Source organism: Euprymna scolopes, chromosome 3 (genome assembly GCF_053919585.1).
Source record: "Euprymna scolopes isolate OS-2025 chromosome 3, ASM5391958v1, whole genome shotgun sequence".
In the NCBI taxonomy this organism is placed as follows: domain Eukaryota; kingdom Metazoa; phylum Mollusca; class Cephalopoda; order Sepiida; family Sepiolidae; genus Euprymna; species Euprymna scolopes.
Window position 1 is genome coordinate 56,733,539 of NC_136484.1, and position 22,592 is coordinate 56,756,130.

Here is a 22,592-nt window from a genome sequence, read left to right on the forward strand (position 1 = left end):
ATATATATATAGAGAGAGAGAGAGAGAGAGAGAGAGAGATAGATAGATAGATAGATAATTCATTCCCTTTTTCATTGTACCTATTTGTGAATTATTCCACGGATTTCTGCCTTTTGGATTATTTTTGACCATCTACCAATTACGCGATTCCCTTGGATTTTACTTGTGCGATTGGAAATTTAACCAACCTTCTTGGATTCTGTATTTTTGGATTTTACTGTCATTGGATACTTTACCCCTTACCAGACTATCCATTCACGTGAAATCACTTTTTCCTTCACCCTATTCCTTCTGCTTCACTTTTTGTTATTAAGTAAGATCTATGACTTACTTGTAGTTTCATTAAATACTTTTGCAAGCAAAATCCGATCCCGCATTTTGCTAAATCCTACCCTTTGATAATAAGGAAAGTATTTCTTCGAAACTTAGTGTTTCCTCTTCAAATTAAATATGTTTTTAACTCTTTTTCAAAGTGTTTTTTAACATGTTTTATTAACTGCTTGCGCTTATATATATATATATATAATATATATATATATATATATATATATATATATATATATATATATATATATATATATATATATATATATATATACTAGCTAAAGTACACGTCGTTGACTGGGTTCAAAAACAGCCTACAGAAATTGGACTCTGATTTATGAAAGTATGATAGTATATGAAAAGGAAGGGTTGTAAATTTGAGTTGAATTTGGGGGTATCAAAACCAAAGCAAAATATGATGAAAGTAAAAATAAAATAGATAAACCCCATAATTTATTATACCGTACCTGTTTACACTGAAACACTTATCAAAATATTCTGTGGATCTATATTAAAAAACCTTGTTAAACTTTGTGACATATTTCCATTCTATGGAGGTCAGGCGCGAACGAACATCCCATAATTTTATTATACCATATTTCTTCAAACTGAAACATAATTATCAAAGTATACTTATGCAGATAGATATGAAAAGTTTTTATTAAAGTTTGTGCCTATTTCTATTCTATGGAAGCCAGGTGCGAACGCAGACCCCACAATTTTATCATACCATCCCTATTTAAGTAAAAACTTACTTATCAACATCTATATCAAAAACACTTGTAAACGTTTTTTTTTTTAATTTTTATTTTTTTTATTTTCATACTTTGTGGACCAGGCGCGAACGCAGACCCCAGAATTTTAATAAACCACCGTTCTGCCAGATCAAACATACCCATTCCTGCGTCTCGATACATTTTCTATCATTATATGTACTCATTTTTTTTTTAAATAGTCAACCATATAGGAGCCTATTCGTGATCACACACACACACACACACACACACACACACACACACACACACACACACACACACATTCAGCTTTATATTATATATATATATATATATATATATATATATATATATATATATATATATATAATGAGAAAACGATAAATGGTAAAAAAACTGAAGAAAGTGCTCAATATTGATGTAGAGCAAAATATGTTTTAATATGGGATTAAAAACGGCAATAAAATACACACACATATGTATATACACACACACACACACACACACACACACACACACACACACACACACACACATATATATATATATATATATATATATATATATATATACACAAAGGTGGTTCGAAAGGTAAAGCATCATATTTTTTAGCTCTAAAAGTTGAAGAGCTAAGAAGACGGGAGTGATACCATTAAATCGATGACCTTTTGTGCTCCAGGGTTTATTTTTATACATAGTCACCACTATTCTCAGTGCATTTTTGCCAGGAATAAAATAATCCATCACTGCTTCTGACGCACATCCATAACAGGTGTTGGTTTCTTAAAGTTTCACAACATCAATATCTGCAACATAGAGATGAAACTTTCTGATCATGAATGCATAAGTTCAGTTATCATAATAACGTAATTTGCAATCTCCTCTGACCCAGAATAAAAATAGGAGACATTACTTTTGGATCGTCCCTTTTATTATCTTAAGAAACAAAGTCTAAAAATAATCTTATTTCTGTTAGTACGTTTCATTCTCTTTTAATAATCCATTAAAAGCGACATTTTTGTATTTCATTTTGAAAGCTTTCTTTTTCTAAATTTAGCACTTGATTCATTGTAAAAGGAATTTATTTTCTTGTAAATACTCCATAAAAATGTCATACGTATAAATTTTATATTTTACTTTGAGTGATTATTTCTATATTTAGTAAGAGGCGCATTCGAAGGTGAACTTAAGATTTAGCAACAAGCAGTACAGAAAAAAAAGAGATTGCAATGTATAAAAATGTATAAAAGGAATTGTTTAGGTATCGCATGGGAAACCTAAGGCAATAAAACGTATTGTTTTTGGCTTGTTTTTAAGAGCAACACATGAAGTTCTTCATTGCATCGGACATAAACATTTTAATGTCTGTTTTTTTTTTTTTTTTTTTTTTTTTTTTTTACCGGAGATCAGAAGAATTCTCAGTGTTTATTATTCTATGTTTTGAATATCTTTACAGTCTATGGATTTATAGATGAGAAGTACCGAGTACTTGTTCATGAAATATTCAAGATATGTCTGTAAGCAAATTTCTAAATTATGTATTTGGTGATGTTTTTGAGATAAGATTTTTTTTTTCACTTACATCATTTACATGTTTTTCAATGTTGTCATCTTTTTAGTTGTTATTGTGTTAACAATTTTGTAGACATAAAATTAAAGGATTTGATGTTCTAATTTAAAGGATTTCGTAAAGATAGTCTATTCTCCAATAAGCGGCTACCATATTGAATATGTGTTCTGGAGAACACAAGGGTCGGAAGTAAATGAAAAAATAATAATGTTAAAATGAAACGATATAGTTTTCATAGTTTTTAAGATTACGTTGTATATCTATATAGTTATTATGTTCTATATCTATATAGTTATTATGTTCTATAGCTATATAGTTATTATGTTCTATATCTATATAGTTATTATGTTCTATATATATATAGTTATTATGTTCTATAGCTATATAGTTATTATGTTCTATATCTATATAGTTATGTTCTATAGCTATATAGTTATTGTGTTCTATAGCTATATAGTTATAATCATTGAATCAAATAATTATCCACATTCTTTATTGCAAACATGAGAGGTCACGGTGGTCCCGGCTGACGACTTAGGTGTCTCAAGTTCGATTCCAGTTCGTTCCACAAAAATCACTTTTACTTAGGATGTTGACAACCTTCATACAGTTTTTCATGTACCCCCCCTTAAAAAGAGTCTAAATTGAAATTTACGAAACATCACGATTACTCTGCTTACTTTAAATGAATCAACAAGTTTGATCTTGTGTTTGCTTGATATGTTTTTTTTTATTCTTTAGTTTTGTTTTGTTGTATAAGATTAAATGAGAAAAAAAGTGATAAAAGCAAGTCTGAAGGGATTTTGATTGAGTGTTTCAAAAAGTATTTGCTAGCCCTCCTCCATAAAAACTCAGAGAAATAAATATTCAGATCACTCCCCTTAGGTTTATTACCGCATAATCACGATGACATGCAAGTTCTCATTAGATTGTCGAAGTTAAGCAACGTTGAGCCTGTCCAGTACTAGATGGATGACTTTTTGAGAATACCAGGCGCCGTATGTAGGAGGAGATCGACATCTCCCTGCAAGAACTGCAAAAACCTAATGTTATCTCCCCTGGTAGGGATATTTAAGCGGCTGAGGACAGCTTGTGAATTTGATATTCCCTTAACACTTCTTCCTTTGGGGGAAGCCGGTTCAATGCGCCTAGAGTGAATGCCACTGGCTGGCTGGCTTTATTAACCTGTTGACAAGGATACACACACATAAAACAAACAATTGTCTCAACAAATATCAAAGACAAATGTAAGTTAAAATCCTTTGATGAATTGAAATCAAAAACCAGTTGAATGAAAATGGCTTCATTCGTTTTTAATTTTGTTTGACTCTTTTACGGCAAATTGACTCTTTGGAGATTGTTTGATCCCAATAGCGCCTACTTTTACAAGGTGCTTTCAATAATTTTCAAGACGTTTTTTGTACAGGCATTTAAAATTTTCGTAGAATCTTGAAAATTCAGTATGTTATTGCTATACTTCTTATGAGATGACTGACCAATTTTTATGATTTCAGGTTCAAATGAACAGCTACAGCAAGAATTGGAATACACGCTACCAAAGCCTGCTTGTCACAGCTGGTGAATTTCAAAAATGCAATCTGGACATAAGGACACTTTAGAAGAACGATATGCAATAAAATTATTTTTTAAAATTTGAAAAAATGCCACAGAAAAGTATGGAATGCTTCAGACTGCTTTTGGACCATCTTGCATAAATAGCGCATCAGTTTTTGAGTGACAGAATTCTCAGTGGAGCATGCTGAATCTTCCATACCACAAAAGGCCACACAATGCAAATCCACCCAGAAACTTATGATGATCCCCCTTTATGACAGCATTGGCATGATCTACATGCACTGGGTTTCCACTGGACAGACAGTCAAAAAGGAATACAACGTTAAGGTTTTAAGGGAGTTCAAGAAGAGATTCCATTCGAAGAGGCCAGCACTCTTCAAATAAGTTCATTGGCATTTCCACCAAGACAATGCACCAATTCACAACTTAATCCTTGTCACAAACTATTTGACCAAGATGAGCATCAAGACAGTTCCTCACCTCCCCATAGTCCAGACCTTGCGCCCTGTGACTTTGTGGTATTCTATAAGCTCAATGAAAACATTAGAAGCTACCGTTATGAGACAATTGAGCAGATGAAAGAAGCTGTTATGAGAGTCATTGACACGCTCACACAAGAGGACTTGCATGAGCCTTCCAGAAGTTGTTGCAACAGTACAACAAGTGCGTTGCAGCCGAAGGAGATTACTTCGAAGGGGATTAGAATTTTATGTGTTTACTATCAATAAAAGTACCCATACAAAAAAAGTCTGGAAACTTATTTAAGGCACCTCGGATATTGGTTTTGGTGAAGCTTGCTGCATCCGCTAATGATGTGGTTTATTATCATTTATTATTACTAGGTGTTTTCACAAAAGCAACTATCAGTGATTGCTCAGTGACAACACCCAGGGTGTTCCCTGGATTCTGAGTGAGTTAATGTCCGAAATGTTCAACAGTTTCTACCTCTTGATAACAGTTGCAAATCATTTACCAATGATTACTTGCTGGCACTGACTGTTGGTTTTCTCTGAGATTTGAGTGGTGATAGACTTCTCCAATGTTCCAGTACACTCTGCACCCTTCCAGTAAAGGTCTGGTTGGTGCTCTCCTTTCTGTCTTTCAATAGCTGAGGTTGGTGTCATCATGTGTAAGAATGTATACATTTTTCTTTTTTGAAGTGGGAGTATCAGTTTATAAGGTTTATGGTAGTGTTAGTTTCCTTGTGTTCGTGTGATGGTCTTTCAATGTTTTTGTTTCCATTTCAACTTACCTGTGGCTGATTAGCCTTCATTGGTTATGTGGGGTTGTTTCCGTATTTGAAGACTTTTCTTAATATTTTAGTTTTACTTTAATTACTCATTGCAATGTGTTGTATAGTAGCAGTCTTCCTTTTGATTCCAATTTCTTCTAGTTCCTTTTTCAGTTTTTTTTTTCAGGACTGTTCCTAGTGTTCCTACAATTATTGGAATTATAGTGATTTTCTTTATGTTTAAATCTATGGCAACTTTTGTGTATTTACTTTGAGTGATTATTTCTATATTTAGTAAGAGGCGCATTCGAAGGTGAACTTAAGATTTAGCAACAAGCGGGACAGAAAAAAAAAAAAGAGATTGCAATGTTTTATAAGGAATTGTTTAGGTATCGCATGGGAAATCTAAGGCAATAAAACGTGTTAAGACGGCAAATCTATATTTTCACAGTCTCTTTTCTTTCTGCTGACTATTATCACATCTTCTATCCTTGCTTGGATGAGTTTGTATGCTTATAACTCCTTGTCCCAGAAAATGTTATGCTTTTAATTTTGTAATTCTATCTACAGCTTATGTCTGTACTATTTCTCTGCATGTTCAACGTGCAGGCATTTGCATAGTTCCTAGTAGACTACTTTTCCCATGCAGTAATTTGTTTTGATATTCTTTCACCTTAGTCAGAGGATATGTTTTCAATTGAGTTTGTGATTATGTTTGTTTATAGCCACCTCGCTTGACCAATCGTCATCAAAATTGTTCAAAATATCGGTCATTATGTGACTGATTTAATTTTGGGACATCACAATTTGGGTGATAACTTTGGTTCTGTTCATCGTAGGGACTCGTCATATTGTGGCCAATGAAGGTACACATCTTATATGACTTTGAGCTTTGACCTAGAAAATTTTAGTCAGGTTGAAATTTTGATGGCATTACAACTTCCTATTTTTCTAGATCTGCTGTTTTTTCGTAACAGTAGCCACCATGCCAAATTTCAGTCGGATCAGATAAACAGTTTCCATCACATAACTTTGGAAATACTTCATACAACATGGAGAAGTAAGGTCCAGCCAATATTTTGGTCCATCTTTACGTTGGTAGAGGAGATGCAGTAGCACGAGTGTCTTCTTCTTCTTCTTCTTCTTCTTCTTCTTCTTCTTCTTCTTCTTTGCCAAGCAAGAAAAATAACTTTAAAAAATTAGAATGAGCGTTGCATGACATGTTTTTTTTTAAAGAACACATTTTTTAAATTTTGCAAACACACACACACACACACACACACACACACACACACACACACACACACACACACACACACACACACACACACACACACATATTTACATTATTTATGAAGTACGTTTTACACATGTGTTGTTGAATAGCGGAAGTTCACCAAACAACTCATCAGAAACAAATATAATCTTCCTCAAAAGACAGTTGGAAATCTATAAAACTCAGATAAGCTTACTTGCCTGGCCGTTTAAATCATCTTTCCGGGTTCTGACTTCCAGTTTAAAAAATTCGTCTGCTTACCTATTTCATGGCCGTCCGGTCTTAAGTCCGATATTAAAAGCTACTGCGGCTATTCAAAGTATACACAAGGTCAACAATATGGTTTTTGTTTTAACTTATTTTGACATGTATTCCTTACAAATAAATGTAATTTAACCCCGTCGAGTTACAAAACTGATTTAAATATAAACATACAATATATAACTATAAGCATATTTATAACACTATTTACTGCTTTTAATAGCGCTCCTGTGGATTCTGACGATTTATTTACATTTTTTTTTTCAGGCTTTACTTAAAAATTATTTTCTCTTCAAGGAGGGGAAAGGTAGAAACTTAGTTTAAGTAGTGCTTTTAGTAGGGCCTCCTTAATTTTAATTTCTTAATTTTAATTAGTGCTTGCAGTAGTGCTCTGGAGGCTTCCTGAGTTTTATTTTTTTCACTCATCACTTGAAAAACTGTTTTATCAAGACAATAAAAGGCAATATAACCTCAAAATCACTTTTTGTTTTGAATATTTTTTATCTTACCTTTTATGGGTCAACGGATAGACTAGTATATATTGAATCCCCAAACAGTGTTTTTTTTTTTTTTTTTTTTTACACTGTGATCACCACTTATCAAGGCCTGGAAGCCACTCAGGGATAAGGGTTATTGCAAGTACATTACGTTAGTGTGGAGATTTGATGAAGTGTTTACTTAAGGGGGCGGTTCATTAGGAATTTGTTAACATTGGACTTTAAGACATCCAAGTTGTAGTCAGGTGGGAAGCAGGCAGACGGAACAGAGTTCCACAGGCGTGCAGTTCTAAGAAAGAAGCTTTGTGCATGGAATCCGCGTTTTGATTTAGGCACAGATATAGAGTGGGGGAAATTTTTCACAGTGGATTCAGCTAGACGGGTGTTTTTCGTGAAAGATTGGCGAGGGGGGACCAGGGATTGGAGTTCAGACGAGCACCTGCCATGAAAATAACGATAAAACAAGGATAGGCTCGCAACGTCTCTTCTGTGGGAGAGGGGTTGCAGGGTAGAGAAAAGGGCATCCCCCACTAAACCACGAAGTCTATTTTGTACTCTGTCAAGGCATGATAGGCTGTTTTTGGCAGCTCCTGCCCAGATATGGCAACAGTATTCCATCCTTGGATGTACTTGGCTTTTATATAGATAGAGAATTGCATCAGTAGTGAGATATCTTCTGGAGCGGTAGAAGGATCCCACCATCTTTCCAGCGACCTTGGCAACAGACTTGATGTACGTGTTCCATTTCAGATCAGGAGTAAAGATCAAACCCAGAAGCTTGTCAAAACACGGGGCCTCACCCAGACGAGAGCCATCCATCCCAATTGATGCCAGCTGGGGATCAGAGCGTTGATGATGTAAGGATAGGAGTTTGGTTTGGATGAATTAAAGGTAACCAGCCACATCTTCCCCCACTGAACCACGCGCTCGAGATCAGAGGAGAGAGAATCCGAGAGAACTTTGTCATTTATAGCCTTTGATGTGTTGCCGTAGATGGTCGTGTCATCAGCATAGATGTCAACGAATGATTTAAGTATGTGTTTAGGGAGGTCATTGATGTAGATCAGGAAGAGAGTTGGGCCCAAGATTGACCCCTGAGGGACTCCAGCATTTATATTGCAGGCCTCCGATTTTTGTCCATCTACCACTACTCTTATGAGCCTATCGGAGAGAAATGATTTAATGATTGAGAAAACATTTCCAGTTATACCATAGCTGGAAATCTTGTGAAGTAGACCCTTATGCCATACCTTGTCGAAGGCCTTTGATATGTCAAGAGCAATTGCCCTAGAAAGGAAACCTTTGTCAAGAGATTCACTAATCCTGTGAGATATAACCGTCAGCACATCTGCGGTAGATCTTGCAGAGCGGAAACCATATTGTGTGTCACTAAGAAGGTTATTCCTGCTGAGATGGTTGACTATTTCTCTATTTAATATGGATTCCAGCAACTTACTCATAACACACAGGAGACTTATTGGTCTGTACTGAGAGGGAGAGGACTTATCACATGAATTCTTAAATACAGGGCAAACTGATGAGGTCTTCCAGGGGGTCGGAAAGCACTTCTCCTTAAGGCAGCGCTTAAATAGTTTCGTAAGTATGGGAGAAAATTCTGGTTGAAGCTTTTTTAACACTATAATTGGGATGCCATCAGGGCCCGTTGCTTTACTGGAATCTAGATTTTTTATTAGCTTTGCGACCTCATGCACGGATATTTGTATGTTACCTAGCTTGTTCTGTGTTATAGGAGGAAATATGGGGAGTTGATGGCCTTCGTCGCATAGGGTAGAATTAGCTGCAAAGTTCTTTGCAAATAGTTTGGCCTTGTCTGACGCTGACGAGATGACCTCTGGTCCATTGATAATGGTTGGGATAGAACGCACACTTCTGTTCAGGATCCTATTTGTTATTTGCCAAAACTGGTGGGATCCAAGCCGCTGATCAGCTACTTTGGATTTAACAGACTGGGCATATAGCTCTCTTGCATTTTTTATTACTCTTTTACAGTGGTTGCTTGCAGACCTGAAAGCAGTTTTAGTCTCAGTGCATCTATTACGTTGGTAGCTATGGAAAAAGTAATTTCTGTGCGCGATAGCAGCAGCACATTCTGGGGAGAACCATGGCTGGCTGTTAGGTTTTTGTTGGAATTTTTTAGATGGTATGAATTGGTCTATGCCTACAATTAACCATTCGGTCAGATCTGATACTATAGAGGACACTTCCTTTTTAAACATGGAGTGCAGAGGTAAATCAGATATGAATGTACGGAAGCTATCCCAGTCAGCCATAGAGTATCGGTATACAGTACGGTGCAGGGGTACGTCTGGGGGCTTCTTACATTTCGTTTTTATCTTACCTGATACGACGGAGTGGTCGGAGGATCCTAGGGGAGAATGAACGGTACATGAACATAGCTCAGGGGAAGTTGAGAGAAAATGGTCTAAGAGGCTTGCATATTGATCGGGTGTATCGGGCACACGGGTGGGTTCGCAAACAATCTGAGTGAGGTCATAAGCAATGGCAAAATCATGACAAAACCTCCCCTCATCATCTGTCTTATTTAAATGGGTCAGCCATTCCACGTTATGGACGTTGAAGTCACCACAGATGTGGATATTAGCCGAGGGATGTGAAGACAGTATGTGGTCTATTTTCTCAGATATGCTCTTAAAGATAGTAACTCCGCTGTTGTGGGGCCTATAGAGGGCAAATATAAATGCAGTGGTGTTAGCAAGTGCAACCCTGAAGCACATATAGGGTAAATTAGGATCTTCTCTAGAGATATCCCTGCCACACGGGAAGCCATCCTTAATGTAAGCACATATTCCATGCCCATGGCGATCTTGGGTGTCAGATTTAGCTGTTAAATTGGAGTATCCATTAATTAAGAACTCATCTAGGGAAGTGGTCGGCCCTATTCCAGTTTCACTTAGAAATAATATGTCCGGTTTCGTTTCCTGTAATTGGGTTTCAACCTCTGGAAGGTTGGAACGTAGACCCCTGATATTGGAGAAGGAGACCTGGTAGTAGGGGTCTACGTTGGAAGATGGGGTTCTAGGTTTAATCGAGTTTTTATTCTGGAGATATTTCATGTTGAGGTTTTGGGATTTGTGGAATAGGTCGGCATACTTGGTTAGGGCAGTACAGAGAGGGAAAGTAAGAGAGAAAAGGACAGGAAAATTTTTTTTTTGTAGCACACGAAAAGGTAAAGCCGTAACAATTACCCACTAGTATGGCATCGAGAGGCCCCACCAGAGACTGCTGCATGGTCCAGATCCACTCACCAAATGGCAATACAGCAGTCCCAGTACTTTGCGCCTGCTGATAGGACAGCCTCCTTAGTGGTTAATCCAAGGTTCGGGTCCCTGACTATCAGGCGGATAACATCAGCCCAGACAAAACGTTTACCTCCAGCACCCTTACTAGTGACATGGCCACAAGGGACAGACAGAGACAGAAAAATTTCCGACATCTCAGACTACTGGTCACCAAGTACTACCGACCTTTAAGCAGCTTTTTCTTCACCCTTTGTCAGAAAAATCACTCATTAAATGAGGACTGAATGACAAAATAGGAGAAGCGAGAGTTACTGGTGTTTCATGGTAAACAACTGATGATCCATTTAAGAATATTGTTTGTTCATGTAAGCAAAACTATTAAGCAATGCAGGACTTACTGACAAAATAATGTTCCAACGAAGGGCAACTTTTTAAAGGTTTTAAAGAAACTTCCAAAACTATATATATAGCCTTTAAATTCCATGAAACGTGATGTTTACGCAGAACAACGCGTACCGTTTAAGCTTAACTATTATTTTTTAAACAATTCTTGCTTTTGTTTTTGTTTTCTTTAATTCATATTGCATAAAATTCAGTTTCAGTATAAATCGGTTCGTGTTCTTGCCTTAAATGCAGTTAAAATCTGATTTCTCAAAAACAGCCTCAGTCATCGAAATGCCTCACTTGCCTCCAAACATATGACGTAATTTTCGGCCGAACAGATCTTCTTAACATAGGTCGTGCCCTGACCTTTGTTCTGGTGGTTCAGTTTATTGGCCAGTCCTGGAGATCATCATGATCCAGTGATAAATTTCTCTTTTTTTTCTTTCTGTCTCATCATGTTCAAACACGTGAAGCCGTTCAATCTTTCCAGAGAAACACGTTTGAACCACAGTATTATCTGTAATGAGAAAATTCAGATTAGTCTGATTAAAATAAAATCTAAATTAAGGCATTTTATTCAATCTCCAAAGAAAGAGAGAGACAGAGATAAAGAGAGAGAGAGAGAGAGAGAGAGAGAGAGAGAGAGAGAGAGAGAGAGAGAGAGAGAGAGAGGATGGGTATCAAAAGATTAACTACATCTGACGTTTTAATTTTATGTCTTTTTTATTGTTATGCACTTACATGGATGGTTAATTGTGTTATGCATCTACTGAGATTTTGGTAGCCAAGTGAATGTACGTCCAGCCATTCTGATGAATCGTGGAGGACGAAGCAGCTATCTGTGGATTACTACATTTTATATTTATGTATACTCTCCCTACTTATAGTAATATATCCCTAATAAAGATGATATAGAAGTAAAGAGACTCATCATTTTTAGTGCAAGAAGAATTTCTTAACATATGACACACCACTCAATAAGTTCCGGACCTAACATATAGGTGGCGCCATTAATACAAAAAAAATGCATATGGTATTTATAAGGTACTAACTTTCAAGTAGTATGTGTCACAATTTAAGCCCAATCGGGTTATTAGTTTACAAATATTCAAAACTGCCTTAAGGAGAAGTGCTTTCCGACTCCCTGGAAGACCTCATCAGTTTGCCCTGTATTTAAGAATTCAGGTGATAAGTCATATCCCTCTCAGTACAGACCAATAAGTCTCCTGTGTGTTATGAGTAAGTTGCTGGAATCCATATTAAATAGAGAAATAGTCAACCACCTCAGCAGAAACAACCTTCTTAGTGACACACAATATGGTTTCCGCTCTGCAAGCTCTACCGCAGATGTGCTGACAGTTATATCTCACAGGATTAGTGAATCTCTTGACAAAGGCTTCCTTTCCAGGGCAATTGCTCTTGACATGTCAAAAGCCTTCGACAAGGTATGACATAAGGTTCTACTTCACAAGATTTCCAGCTACGGTATAACTGGAAATGTTTTCTCAATCATTAAATCATTTCTCTCCGATAGGCTCATAAGAGTAGTGGTCGATGGACAAAAATCAGAGGCCTGCAGTATTAATGCTGGAGTCCCTCAGGGGTCAATCCTGGGCTCACCTCTCTTTCTGATCTGCATCAATGACCTCCCTAAACACATACTTAAATCATTCGTTGACATCTATGCTGATGACACGACCATCTACGGCAACACATCAAAGGCTATAAATGACAAAGTTCTCTCTGATTCTCTCTCCTCTGATCTCAGGCGCGTGGTTCAGTGGGGGAAAACGTGGCTGGTTACCTTTAATTCATCTAAAACCAAACTCCTATCCTTACATAATCAACGCTCTGATCCCCATCTGGCATCAATTGTGATGGATGGCTCTCGTCTGGGAGAGGGCCCGTGTTTTGACAAGCTTCTGGGTTTGATCTTTACTCCTGATCTGAAATGGAACACGTACATCAAGTCTGTTACCAAGGTTGCTGGAAAGATGGTGGGATCCTTCTACAACTCCAGAAGATATCTCACTACTGATGCAATTCTCTATCTATATAAAAGCCAAGTACATCCAAGGATGGAATACTGTTGCCATATCTGGGCAGGAGCTGCTAAAAACAGCCTATCCTGCCTTGACAGAGTACAAAATAGACTTTATGGCTTAGTCGGGAATGCCCTTTTCTCTACCTTGCAACCCCTCTCCCACAGAAGAGACGTTGCGAGCCTGTCTTTGTTTTATCGTTATTTCCATGGCAGGTGCTCGTCTGAACTCCAATCTCTGGTCCCCCCTCGCCAATCTTTCACGAAAAACACCCGTCTAGTTGAATCTACTGTGAAAAATTTCCCCCACTCTTTGTTTGTGCCTAAATCAAAACGTGGATTCCATGAACAAAGCTTCTTTCTTAGAACTGCACGCCTGTGGAACTCTGTTCCGTCTGCCTGCTTCCCACCTGACTACAACTTGGATGTCTTCAAGTCCAGCGTTAACAAATTCCTAATGAACCGCCCCCTTAAGTAAACACTTCATCAAATCTCCACACTAACGTAATGTACTTGCAATAACCCTTATCCCTGAGTGGCTTCCGGGCCTTGATAAGTGGTGACCACTCTTTAAAAAAAAAAAAATATCTGAATTTTGTGTGTTCATAAAGCATTACTTTCTGAGTGAAAAAAAATACTGCTCAAGCAATGGCTTGATGACTTATTTGGACTCTGTTCCGTCTAAAACAGTGGTTAAGAGGTGGTATACTGACTTTAAACGTGTTCGTAGAAACACAAATGATGCTGAACGCACAGGTCGTCCAAATGCAGCAGTTGTCCCAGAAAACATAAAAATGTTTACAAACTCGTTTTGGCCGATCGTAAGTTTACATTGTCTGAGATAGCAGAGAAGTTGAAGATATCAGAATGCACTGCTTTCAACATTTTGCATAAATATTTGTTAACGAGAAAGCTGTCTACAAAATGGGTGCCGCATTTGCTCACAGTCAAGAATGCATGAATGACGCAGAGCATTTTTGTAGCAGTTTCAAAGCAACAAAAAGAAGTTTTGGCATCAATATGTGACAATGGATGAAGCACGAAGACTACTTTACTTCAGAGTCAAATTGGTGGTCAATTGAATGGATAGCAAACAGGTGAAAGCTGTCCAAAATAGCTAAAGATTCAAACATTAGCAGGCAAGGTTTTGACCTCCATATTTTTAAATGTGCAAGGTATTTTGTTGCTCAATTACATTGAAAAAGGAAAAACGATGAATAGCAAATATTATATATCATATATAGCATTATTGGTGCGTTTGGAGAAAGTAATCGTCAAAAATCGGTCACAACTGAAAAGAAAAAAGATAATTTATTGTATCATAAATGGATTGCAACGATATCAAAATTACATGGACACATTTAGAATTGCTTTTGCATCCAGCTGCGTCTCTAGATATGTCTAGTGATTATTAGCTGTTTTCAAACTCCAAAAGAATGAATGCTTCAGGGAAAAAAGTTTGGCTTCAATGAAGAAGTGATATCATAAAATGTGCATTAGTACTTGTTCAGTTGAGAAAAAAAACATGGCCGACAGCAAAATATAAAAGATTAAAGGTCTTAATATCCAGAAAACTACTTGTCTGTCCCAAATTTAAATGTGATATTTGTCTTCAGCATACCTGAAGACCTTGAAAGTCGTCAATTTAACAGTGAATGTTGGGTTGCAGTTAGATGAAAAAAGTACCAAACAAATACAGGGCGGAACGATAGAATTGTTGCCCTAGAAAAGATATGATTCCATTTTCGTTTGATGAAAACCGGCTTTCTTTTTTTGTTGCAGCCCATCTATTAGTTGGCCAGTAGTGTAGAAATCCCAAGAGTGAGAAGAGCCTTCTATCATGTCTGAAAGTGACACAATGTTCAACAATCCAGATCAGAGATGTGCCACTGTACAACTCATGCTCTCTACCAATACAAGTTATGACAACCGAACCATTGCAAGCAGCCTCAAAATGTATTGTTGGATTGCTACAAAGAAGGACGTGCCCAGGGTGATGAAAACAAAGTTTCCAGCTATGGTTATAGTCTTTGGTGTGGTTTCAAGTAAGGGCCACATCATGCCACCTAACATTTTTGAAGTCAGCTTGAAAGTCAACACCAAAGTGTACCTGAATGTGCTGAAGACTGTGGTGATCCCCTGGTGCAATCAGGTGGCCGCTGACAGACCCTGGGTGTGGCATCAGGATTTGGTGCCAGCCCAAAAGTTCAACGAGACCCAGGCTTGTCTTCAGAACGAGTGCTATGACTTTGTACCCTTCTCTCATTGGCTTCTCTACTCCCCTCACCTGAACCTGCTGAACTACTTCGTTTGGTCATAAGTCGAGAACATCACCAGCATAACCTCCCACAACACCAAAGCCAACCTGATCGCCGCCATTCGCCCAATATTTGCCGACCTCCCGCCGACGCTTGTGGAAAAAGCATGCTCTCAATTCCAGACCCATATCGAGGCAGTGATTGAGACTGAAGGCGACTACATTGGATAGATGTCAGCTCTACTACATAATCAAGTTACCTTAATTGATTTTTTTCAATAAAAGTTTTAAAATAAAAGCTGTAGTGTTGTTTTCTTTAGGGCGATACTTTTATCGTTCCATCCTGTAAGGGTTGGTTTAGTCTAGTTTTCCTAAGCTTATATGCCATATGATCACTAAACATACAGTAATTCTTAAGTTTATTAATCAGCAGTCAACTGTACAAAGCATTGATCCCCTTCCAGTGCATCTTGTTGAACTCCGGAATCTTTTTGTTAAACTCGAGAATCTGTACAGAATTTCGAACAGAACTAATTAAAATCCACAAGGATATCTTGCTCTCATTCCATCAGCCATGATCAGGTTGAAGTCTTAAGTAATTTGTTGACTCCCACTTTAAGCTTATTATTACTTAGTACTTGTATCTTTTATACGACATTGTGAAACACAGTATTTATTATGAATAATTGATGGCATGGTTTATACAGTTACTTTTTTCCATGATATTCACTACAACATAGTTGTGTCACGTTAACAAAAAGGTTTTATTCAATATAGACTTGTTACGTATTTACAGTAATGGTGATCATTTTGTGAATCTTTCTTTGTGAGATTTTTTATGTTCAATTCAAGTGGTTTCCTATCTGGTACAGGCATTGATGGCTATGATTCTCCATCTATCTCTCACCTTTGAGTCATTCATGAATTCATTGTTGCTCATCATTCACAACCCCATTCATGTTGTTTTCTCGAAAGTGCTTGATGTATTGCCGCAGCTTTCTTTGCAGTTGTACAGACAGTAGGTTGCAGTTTCTTTCTGTCCGAGCAATGATCTGGGTGATTATCTTGACCATTGTACTCAAAGAGATCTGTCCAGCTCAACAAGATACGAAACCATAAACAGAATTATTTCTGATTACTTCCATAGTACATCAGTCACCTGCTTTCCATAACCTCACGTTACCCTGGTTGAGGGGTGAGGGTGAAATGGGTACTCGATTTTGCTTAGAGGTCTCTCACAGACTAGCGGACGGAAGGAAGCGCCTAACTTTTCCTTTGACAGTAGTGCTATCTTGCTACCCTATACTTTGCCTAGTATTCCCAAATGGTCACTCATCTGGTATTAGTCAGGTTCAGCATTGTTTAATTTCGGTGACCTGGCAAGAACCGGTGTGTCAACGTGATTATGCCGTTACATTTTTATGTAAAGGGCTAAAATAAATGACAGATAATTATTGCAAAGAAAGGAGATGCCTAGTGACTTTAGTCTTGAAAAAATCAAGGCTGTGGGTAGGAGGAAAGCAGTCAGCAGGAAAAGAGTTTTACAAGACTGCAGTTCTTGCAGAGAAATTACTAGAATAGGATGCTGAGATATCTAAACAGTGGGTTGAAGGAGACCACTAGACCAAAGAGTCAAACGAGCTGCAGTAAAGGAAGCAGGGAATAGATCAGACAACTTTGAAGAACACATGCCATAATAGTATTTATAGAAGAAATGTTGAGACTAGCAAAATCGCATTCTGTGTGTGTGTGTGTGTGTGTGTGTGTGTGTGTGTGTGTGTGTGTGTGTGTGTGAGAGAGAGAGAGAGAGAGAGAGAGAGAGAGAGAGAGTGCAAAGGAGAAGAAAGGGTGGAGCCAGTCAAACCTTATCAAGAACCCTTAAATGGAACAGAGATTCACCTACCCAAATATGACAGCAGTAATCCATGCATAGATATGTAGAAAGATATAGAATAGCCTTAGATGTGAGAAAGTGTTTGAAGCAAAAGAGAGAATCGACTTCACATAAAACGGAAAGAGCAATGGATTTTATGTATGAATTTCGAGAAAGATTTGATGAGAAAGAAAGACCAAGAAGTTTCAGAATCAATTTATCCTAAAAAAAAATATATATATATATACGGAATAATCACACCAGTTCTCGTTAAATCATTGAAATTAAGCAACATCGAGCCTGATCAGTGCCAGATGGTAACCAATTTGGGGATACCAGGCGCTGTATGTAGGAGGACGTCGACACCTCCCTGCAAAAGTTGCAAAAACAATATTGTCAACTCCTCTAACAAGGCTATACATGCGACTGGGGACCGCTTGTGAATTTCATACTCTCATAAAACTTCCTCCTTAGGAGGAAGCTGTTTAAACACGGCCAGGGTTAGTGCCGCAGTTTCATTTCATTTCATTCTACTCAAAAACAGGAAGAAAAGGATCACACCTATGATTGAAAGATAAGCTGTGTCTTAGCAGGATTAAACGAAACAAACCTTTTTTTTTTTAATCCTATCCACAACCGAACCTCAGTCAACTTTCAGATCAGCTGCATATTCAATCTGATTTCAAATGCAATAACCACAGTTGATTAATTGATCTCGTATCAATAAGATTATAACGTTACTAGCTGTCTCTGATAGGGGATGGGGGGGGGGAGAGGAATTAGTTGTTTATTTTTCTAAATATTTTTTTAAATTTATTTTTTTATTTTTTATTTTTGTTTTAATTATAATGTGTTTGAGGAAAGAAGGAAAAAAATAGAGAAAAAATATAAATAAGAAGGCTTATGCTGATAACAGATGTTAGAAACATAATCGACCGATGTTGATTCTGAGGCCCCAACATTTTAGCTATGAGGGGTCGATTTTTTCTGTTTAAAAATAATCATTAATAATCGACTGTGTGCTGGAGCTACCACCACGAGTTGTTGTTGTTGTTATTGTTGTTGTTTAAACGAGTTGGACCAGAATGCAGCAGCGTTAAACCTGATATTGGCTGTTTTTAATGAAAGTTCTTTTAGTGGATTTAGAACACTCCATGTTGCTGAAGGATTTCCTGTTACTCCTGATGTCAAGTCAACAAGGATCAGCAGATGTACCGAGGCACTGAGTGGCAGTTTCATATGCACCAATGCTGTTGTCCTCATGCGATAGATTTCTCCTCAAATGCATTAGCAAGATACACCCGAAAGCAGCCAGATCCTGGTGCAGACACCTTTGCACTTTACCAGAACGCATTTAGCCAGATTGCAGCCTTAATATTGTTGGGTGTCAGGTTAATCCTCTTCAGGTGGCCCTGCCAAAAACTAAAATTCCTAACAGCATAGTCCTGACATTATCTGCTATCACAGCTCTTCCGGAGAAGTTGCATTGCTGATATTTACTTCCTTCCCACCACAGAAAGATATGACATAAGGTCAGAAAGTGAGGAGACTCAAGCGAACGCCCTCAAGAAGAAGCACTCTGACCTATTCAACAATTATGGCGCTTCAGTCAGTTAGCAATAACCTAACTCCTCTCAAAGAAAGAAAACAAGATCTAGGATGGTGGACCTCCTAGGTGCAATTAAAACCAAAACCACAGCCTGACGGATAAAAGGTTACCAAAATAGCTCAGTTTCTGCCAGACTGATTGTCAGAAATGGATCCTTAACTGATATTTAGCAATCCAGCGTCTATAAGCAACTGTAGCTGCATAGAGACTGCTTCTGCTACTAGTTTGATGTGAACGGCAGGGCTCCTTTTAAGGCTGCTAATATCTTAGCTATTAACTGTCGTTTTTGTGTTTTAAAAATGATTATTAATAACTAACAGGAGTGGTGGTGCCAAATCTTGCTGGTCGTAAAATACGTCTGAATATATTTTAATTCATACAGATTTCGTAATAATTATTACAAAGTCAATTCTCTATTGAATATCATATTGTACCTAATATGTACTACTATTTTAAAAGTAAAAAAAAAAAATAAATTGAAAAGTAAAAAATGACTTGAGTGCTATCAGCTAGAATCGAAACCAAAACATTTAGCACTCCTGCCATGTTCCTTCACGTTCCTACCGTTTAACCTTACCCAATAGATTGGAAAATTTAAAAATTAAACCACTTTTAGCTATGTTTAGTTTTACGCATGTGAAAACTAATACAAATATGTCGGCAGGTTGAAATGAACATTTTGTATTTCAAAATGCGGCTTTCAGCATGCGTTATTCCTCCATCTTGTTATTATAAACGACACTTGGTGTATGATTACTATTTCCTGTTAATTTCAGTGTTATGTGACCAGTAGTTTAAGAGTTTATCGGTTAAATATTTACGCAGACACAGCCACACGTCCATACATCTACTCTTTTATTTATATAAATTTACTGCCTGTTATAAATTCAAACAATACAAGTGGCTATACCTTGAAAAGAATCTACTAATCAGCCAGGATAAATCAAAGAGTTATAATAAAGGCTCTTTGTAATAATTTATAAAGACAGCATACTAAATAGTCTTTTTGCGAATAAATTATTGTAGTCCCTCTTATGATAAACAAGCAATTTAAAGAAATAAATATGTTAATATTTATTTTTAAAAATGTAATTATTTTATCTCAAGTCGAACATGGGTAAACAAAATGTAGAAAATTATTTTCATTAATTTTGTAAGTGGATGGTGCTGTTTATTTTATAAACGAAAATTGTCCCCAGCATAATAAACTTCCGAGCCAGCATAAGTATTTAATGTAAAAAAATTATTTTTATTAATGTTGTAACTGGATGGTGCTGTTTATCTCATAAATGAAAAATGTTCCCAGTATAACAAACTTCCAAGCCAGCATAAGTGGGTAATGATGGAAACTAAAGCAAATTAAACTTTTAGTTTAAAGAATATACTGTGAGTATAAAAAGGAAGAAAGCACTAGTCAGAATCAAATATCGATTTATCTATACTATATGGTTCTAAGGTCAAAAATCTGACTGACTTTTATATATTACATAATGAAATTCACTAAATACACCATAGTACGATTTTGGAAGTAATTTCTTGCACATTGTACCGGATTTGTTTAGTTTATCTGCTTTATGGTATGATAATGTTTTCATGTGTATTTACTGTTGAACCATAGTCTCTAAAAGTATCCATTCTGGTAATAATGCATCTCACTTATCAATTTAAAAATTTTCATTTGACACAGATTTAAAACAAAATGATGAAATTAAAAATTTTTTTTACAACTTTGATTCATTTTTCTTCATTGTATTTACTGAAATATTAAATGTAATTGTTATTTGAATTGTATTTTCAAGGTTCATATGCCAGCAGTGGCCGGTTACAAGTCCATCTTTGTTGGCCGAGAGCTTTTGGCCAAACAAGGTTATGCCATTCTTTCTTATCCGTTAAGAAAAGGAATTGTTATTGACTGGGATGGATTGGAAGAAATATGGAAATGCATTGTCCAAGTTAGTATAACTTTTATTTTTACTAATTGTAATAAATCCTTCCTTCTCTCCCCGCCCTTGTTGGAGATTATCTCCCTTGTATGAAAAAAATTTCCAGTATAAGATTATCTCCCTAAAATAAGACTCACCTTTTATAGATATTAGTTGATTTTTATACACTTTTTTTTTTTTTTACTTTACATAATCATTTTAACTTATGACCAACAGTACGAATGTCGGCCATTCTGTTCTACTTTGGATATCATAACGGTCAGCTATGAACTTATATATGACAGCCTGGATAAATTAGGCGAAATCAATACAATAGCATTAGATATCTTCAAAGCCTTTGATAAAGTGTAGGTGTTCCTGGGAAAATAAATTTACTTGTTTTACAATTAATGTCATGGAATGTGCTCCAATGAACTTGCTGCACACGTACCTCCTCAACATAAATACCCCCAACTCATCTGAATAGCAGCAAAATCATAATCTTCTCTGTAAAGGTTTTCAGACCAATGTATATATATATATATATATATATATATATATATATATATATGTGTGTGTGTGTGTGTGTGTGTGTGTGTGTGTGTGTGTGCGTGTGTGTGTGTGTGTGTGTTTTAGAAGACTGAATATATCTAAAGAAGTAATCCGAAGCTATGAGTTATCTCTAGCAGAAGAAGAAACAAAACGGAAACTGAAAAACAAAGAGAGATCAACTACACACGTTTAAATACAAAAAGGTACGGTAGGCTGATTGCAACAAATACATATATACTAACTTTTGATTCCCAAACAATACCAAAATAAGTTAAAATTGGTTATTTAAACGTAAAAGTACAGCAATATATACCAACTCCTGCAGGAGGAAAAAAAAACATGTGAAAAGTGCAGGATAGAGAGTCAGACCACTCAGAGGAAGAGTGTACCAATGAATTAAAATGTACAAACTGCAGAGAAAACCATCCTGCATACTCTAAAATATGTAAAATATATGCAAAGGAAGATGAAATAACGGAGATAAAACGCAAGAAACATAACTTTTCTAGAAGCAAGGAAAATAGTTGAAGCATATTTGAAAGATAAAACATGACGGAATCACAAAAAACACAAAAAATAATCCAATAGATTTTAAAACAAATATGAACGAACTACTTCTGCTACTAACTCAAGAACACACCACAATAGTTTGCCTTCAAGAAACCTTCCTGAAACAAGAAGACAACATTGATATTAAAAATTGCCAAATATTTAATTGCACTCATAACTCTGGTATCAGGACCTCTGGGGGTGGGGTAACAATTCAAGTCAGAAATACTATACTCTACAGCAAAATAAACATACAAACTAACATCCAAGCAATTGCCATTAACGCCACTCTACATAAAACAATAACGGTAAGTTCTCTGTATATCCCAGCAAATGATAAAATGAATAAAAATGAATTGAAAATACTGATTGACCAATTACTTAAACCGTTTATCTTATTAGGAGACTTCAATAGTCATAACATCCTAATAAAAAGAGCAAAACGTCGAAAGATTTTATCAACGAAAATGATATATGCTTCCTTAATGACGGTTCACCTACACACTTGAACCCAACTAATGGAAACAACTGAACCATTGACGTAAGCTTATGTTACCCATCAATACATATGGACTTTAACTGAAAAGTATATGATGACACTTGTTGCAGCGATCATTTTCGGATACTGATAGAAAGCCCAAAATACAACAGTAATA

General features: G+C 36.5%; 1 protein-coding gene across 1 annotated transcript in view; it reads left to right on the top strand.

The window, feature by feature from the left end:
• Positions 1 to 2,442: 2,442 nt before the first annotated feature.
• The window catches only part of LOC145255588 (uncharacterized), a 39,459-nt gene continuing 19,309 nt past the window's right edge, over positions 2,443 to 22,592 (top strand). The window contains exons 1-2 of the mRNA XM_080114069.1: positions 2,443 to 2,575; positions 20,713 to 20,865. Of these exons, the coding sequence (XP_079970195.1) occupies positions 2,570 to 2,575; positions 20,713 to 20,865 (159 nt within the window). The 5' untranslated portion in view covers positions 2,443 to 2,569. The remainder of the gene's footprint in view (positions 2,576 to 20,712; positions 20,866 to 22,592) is intronic.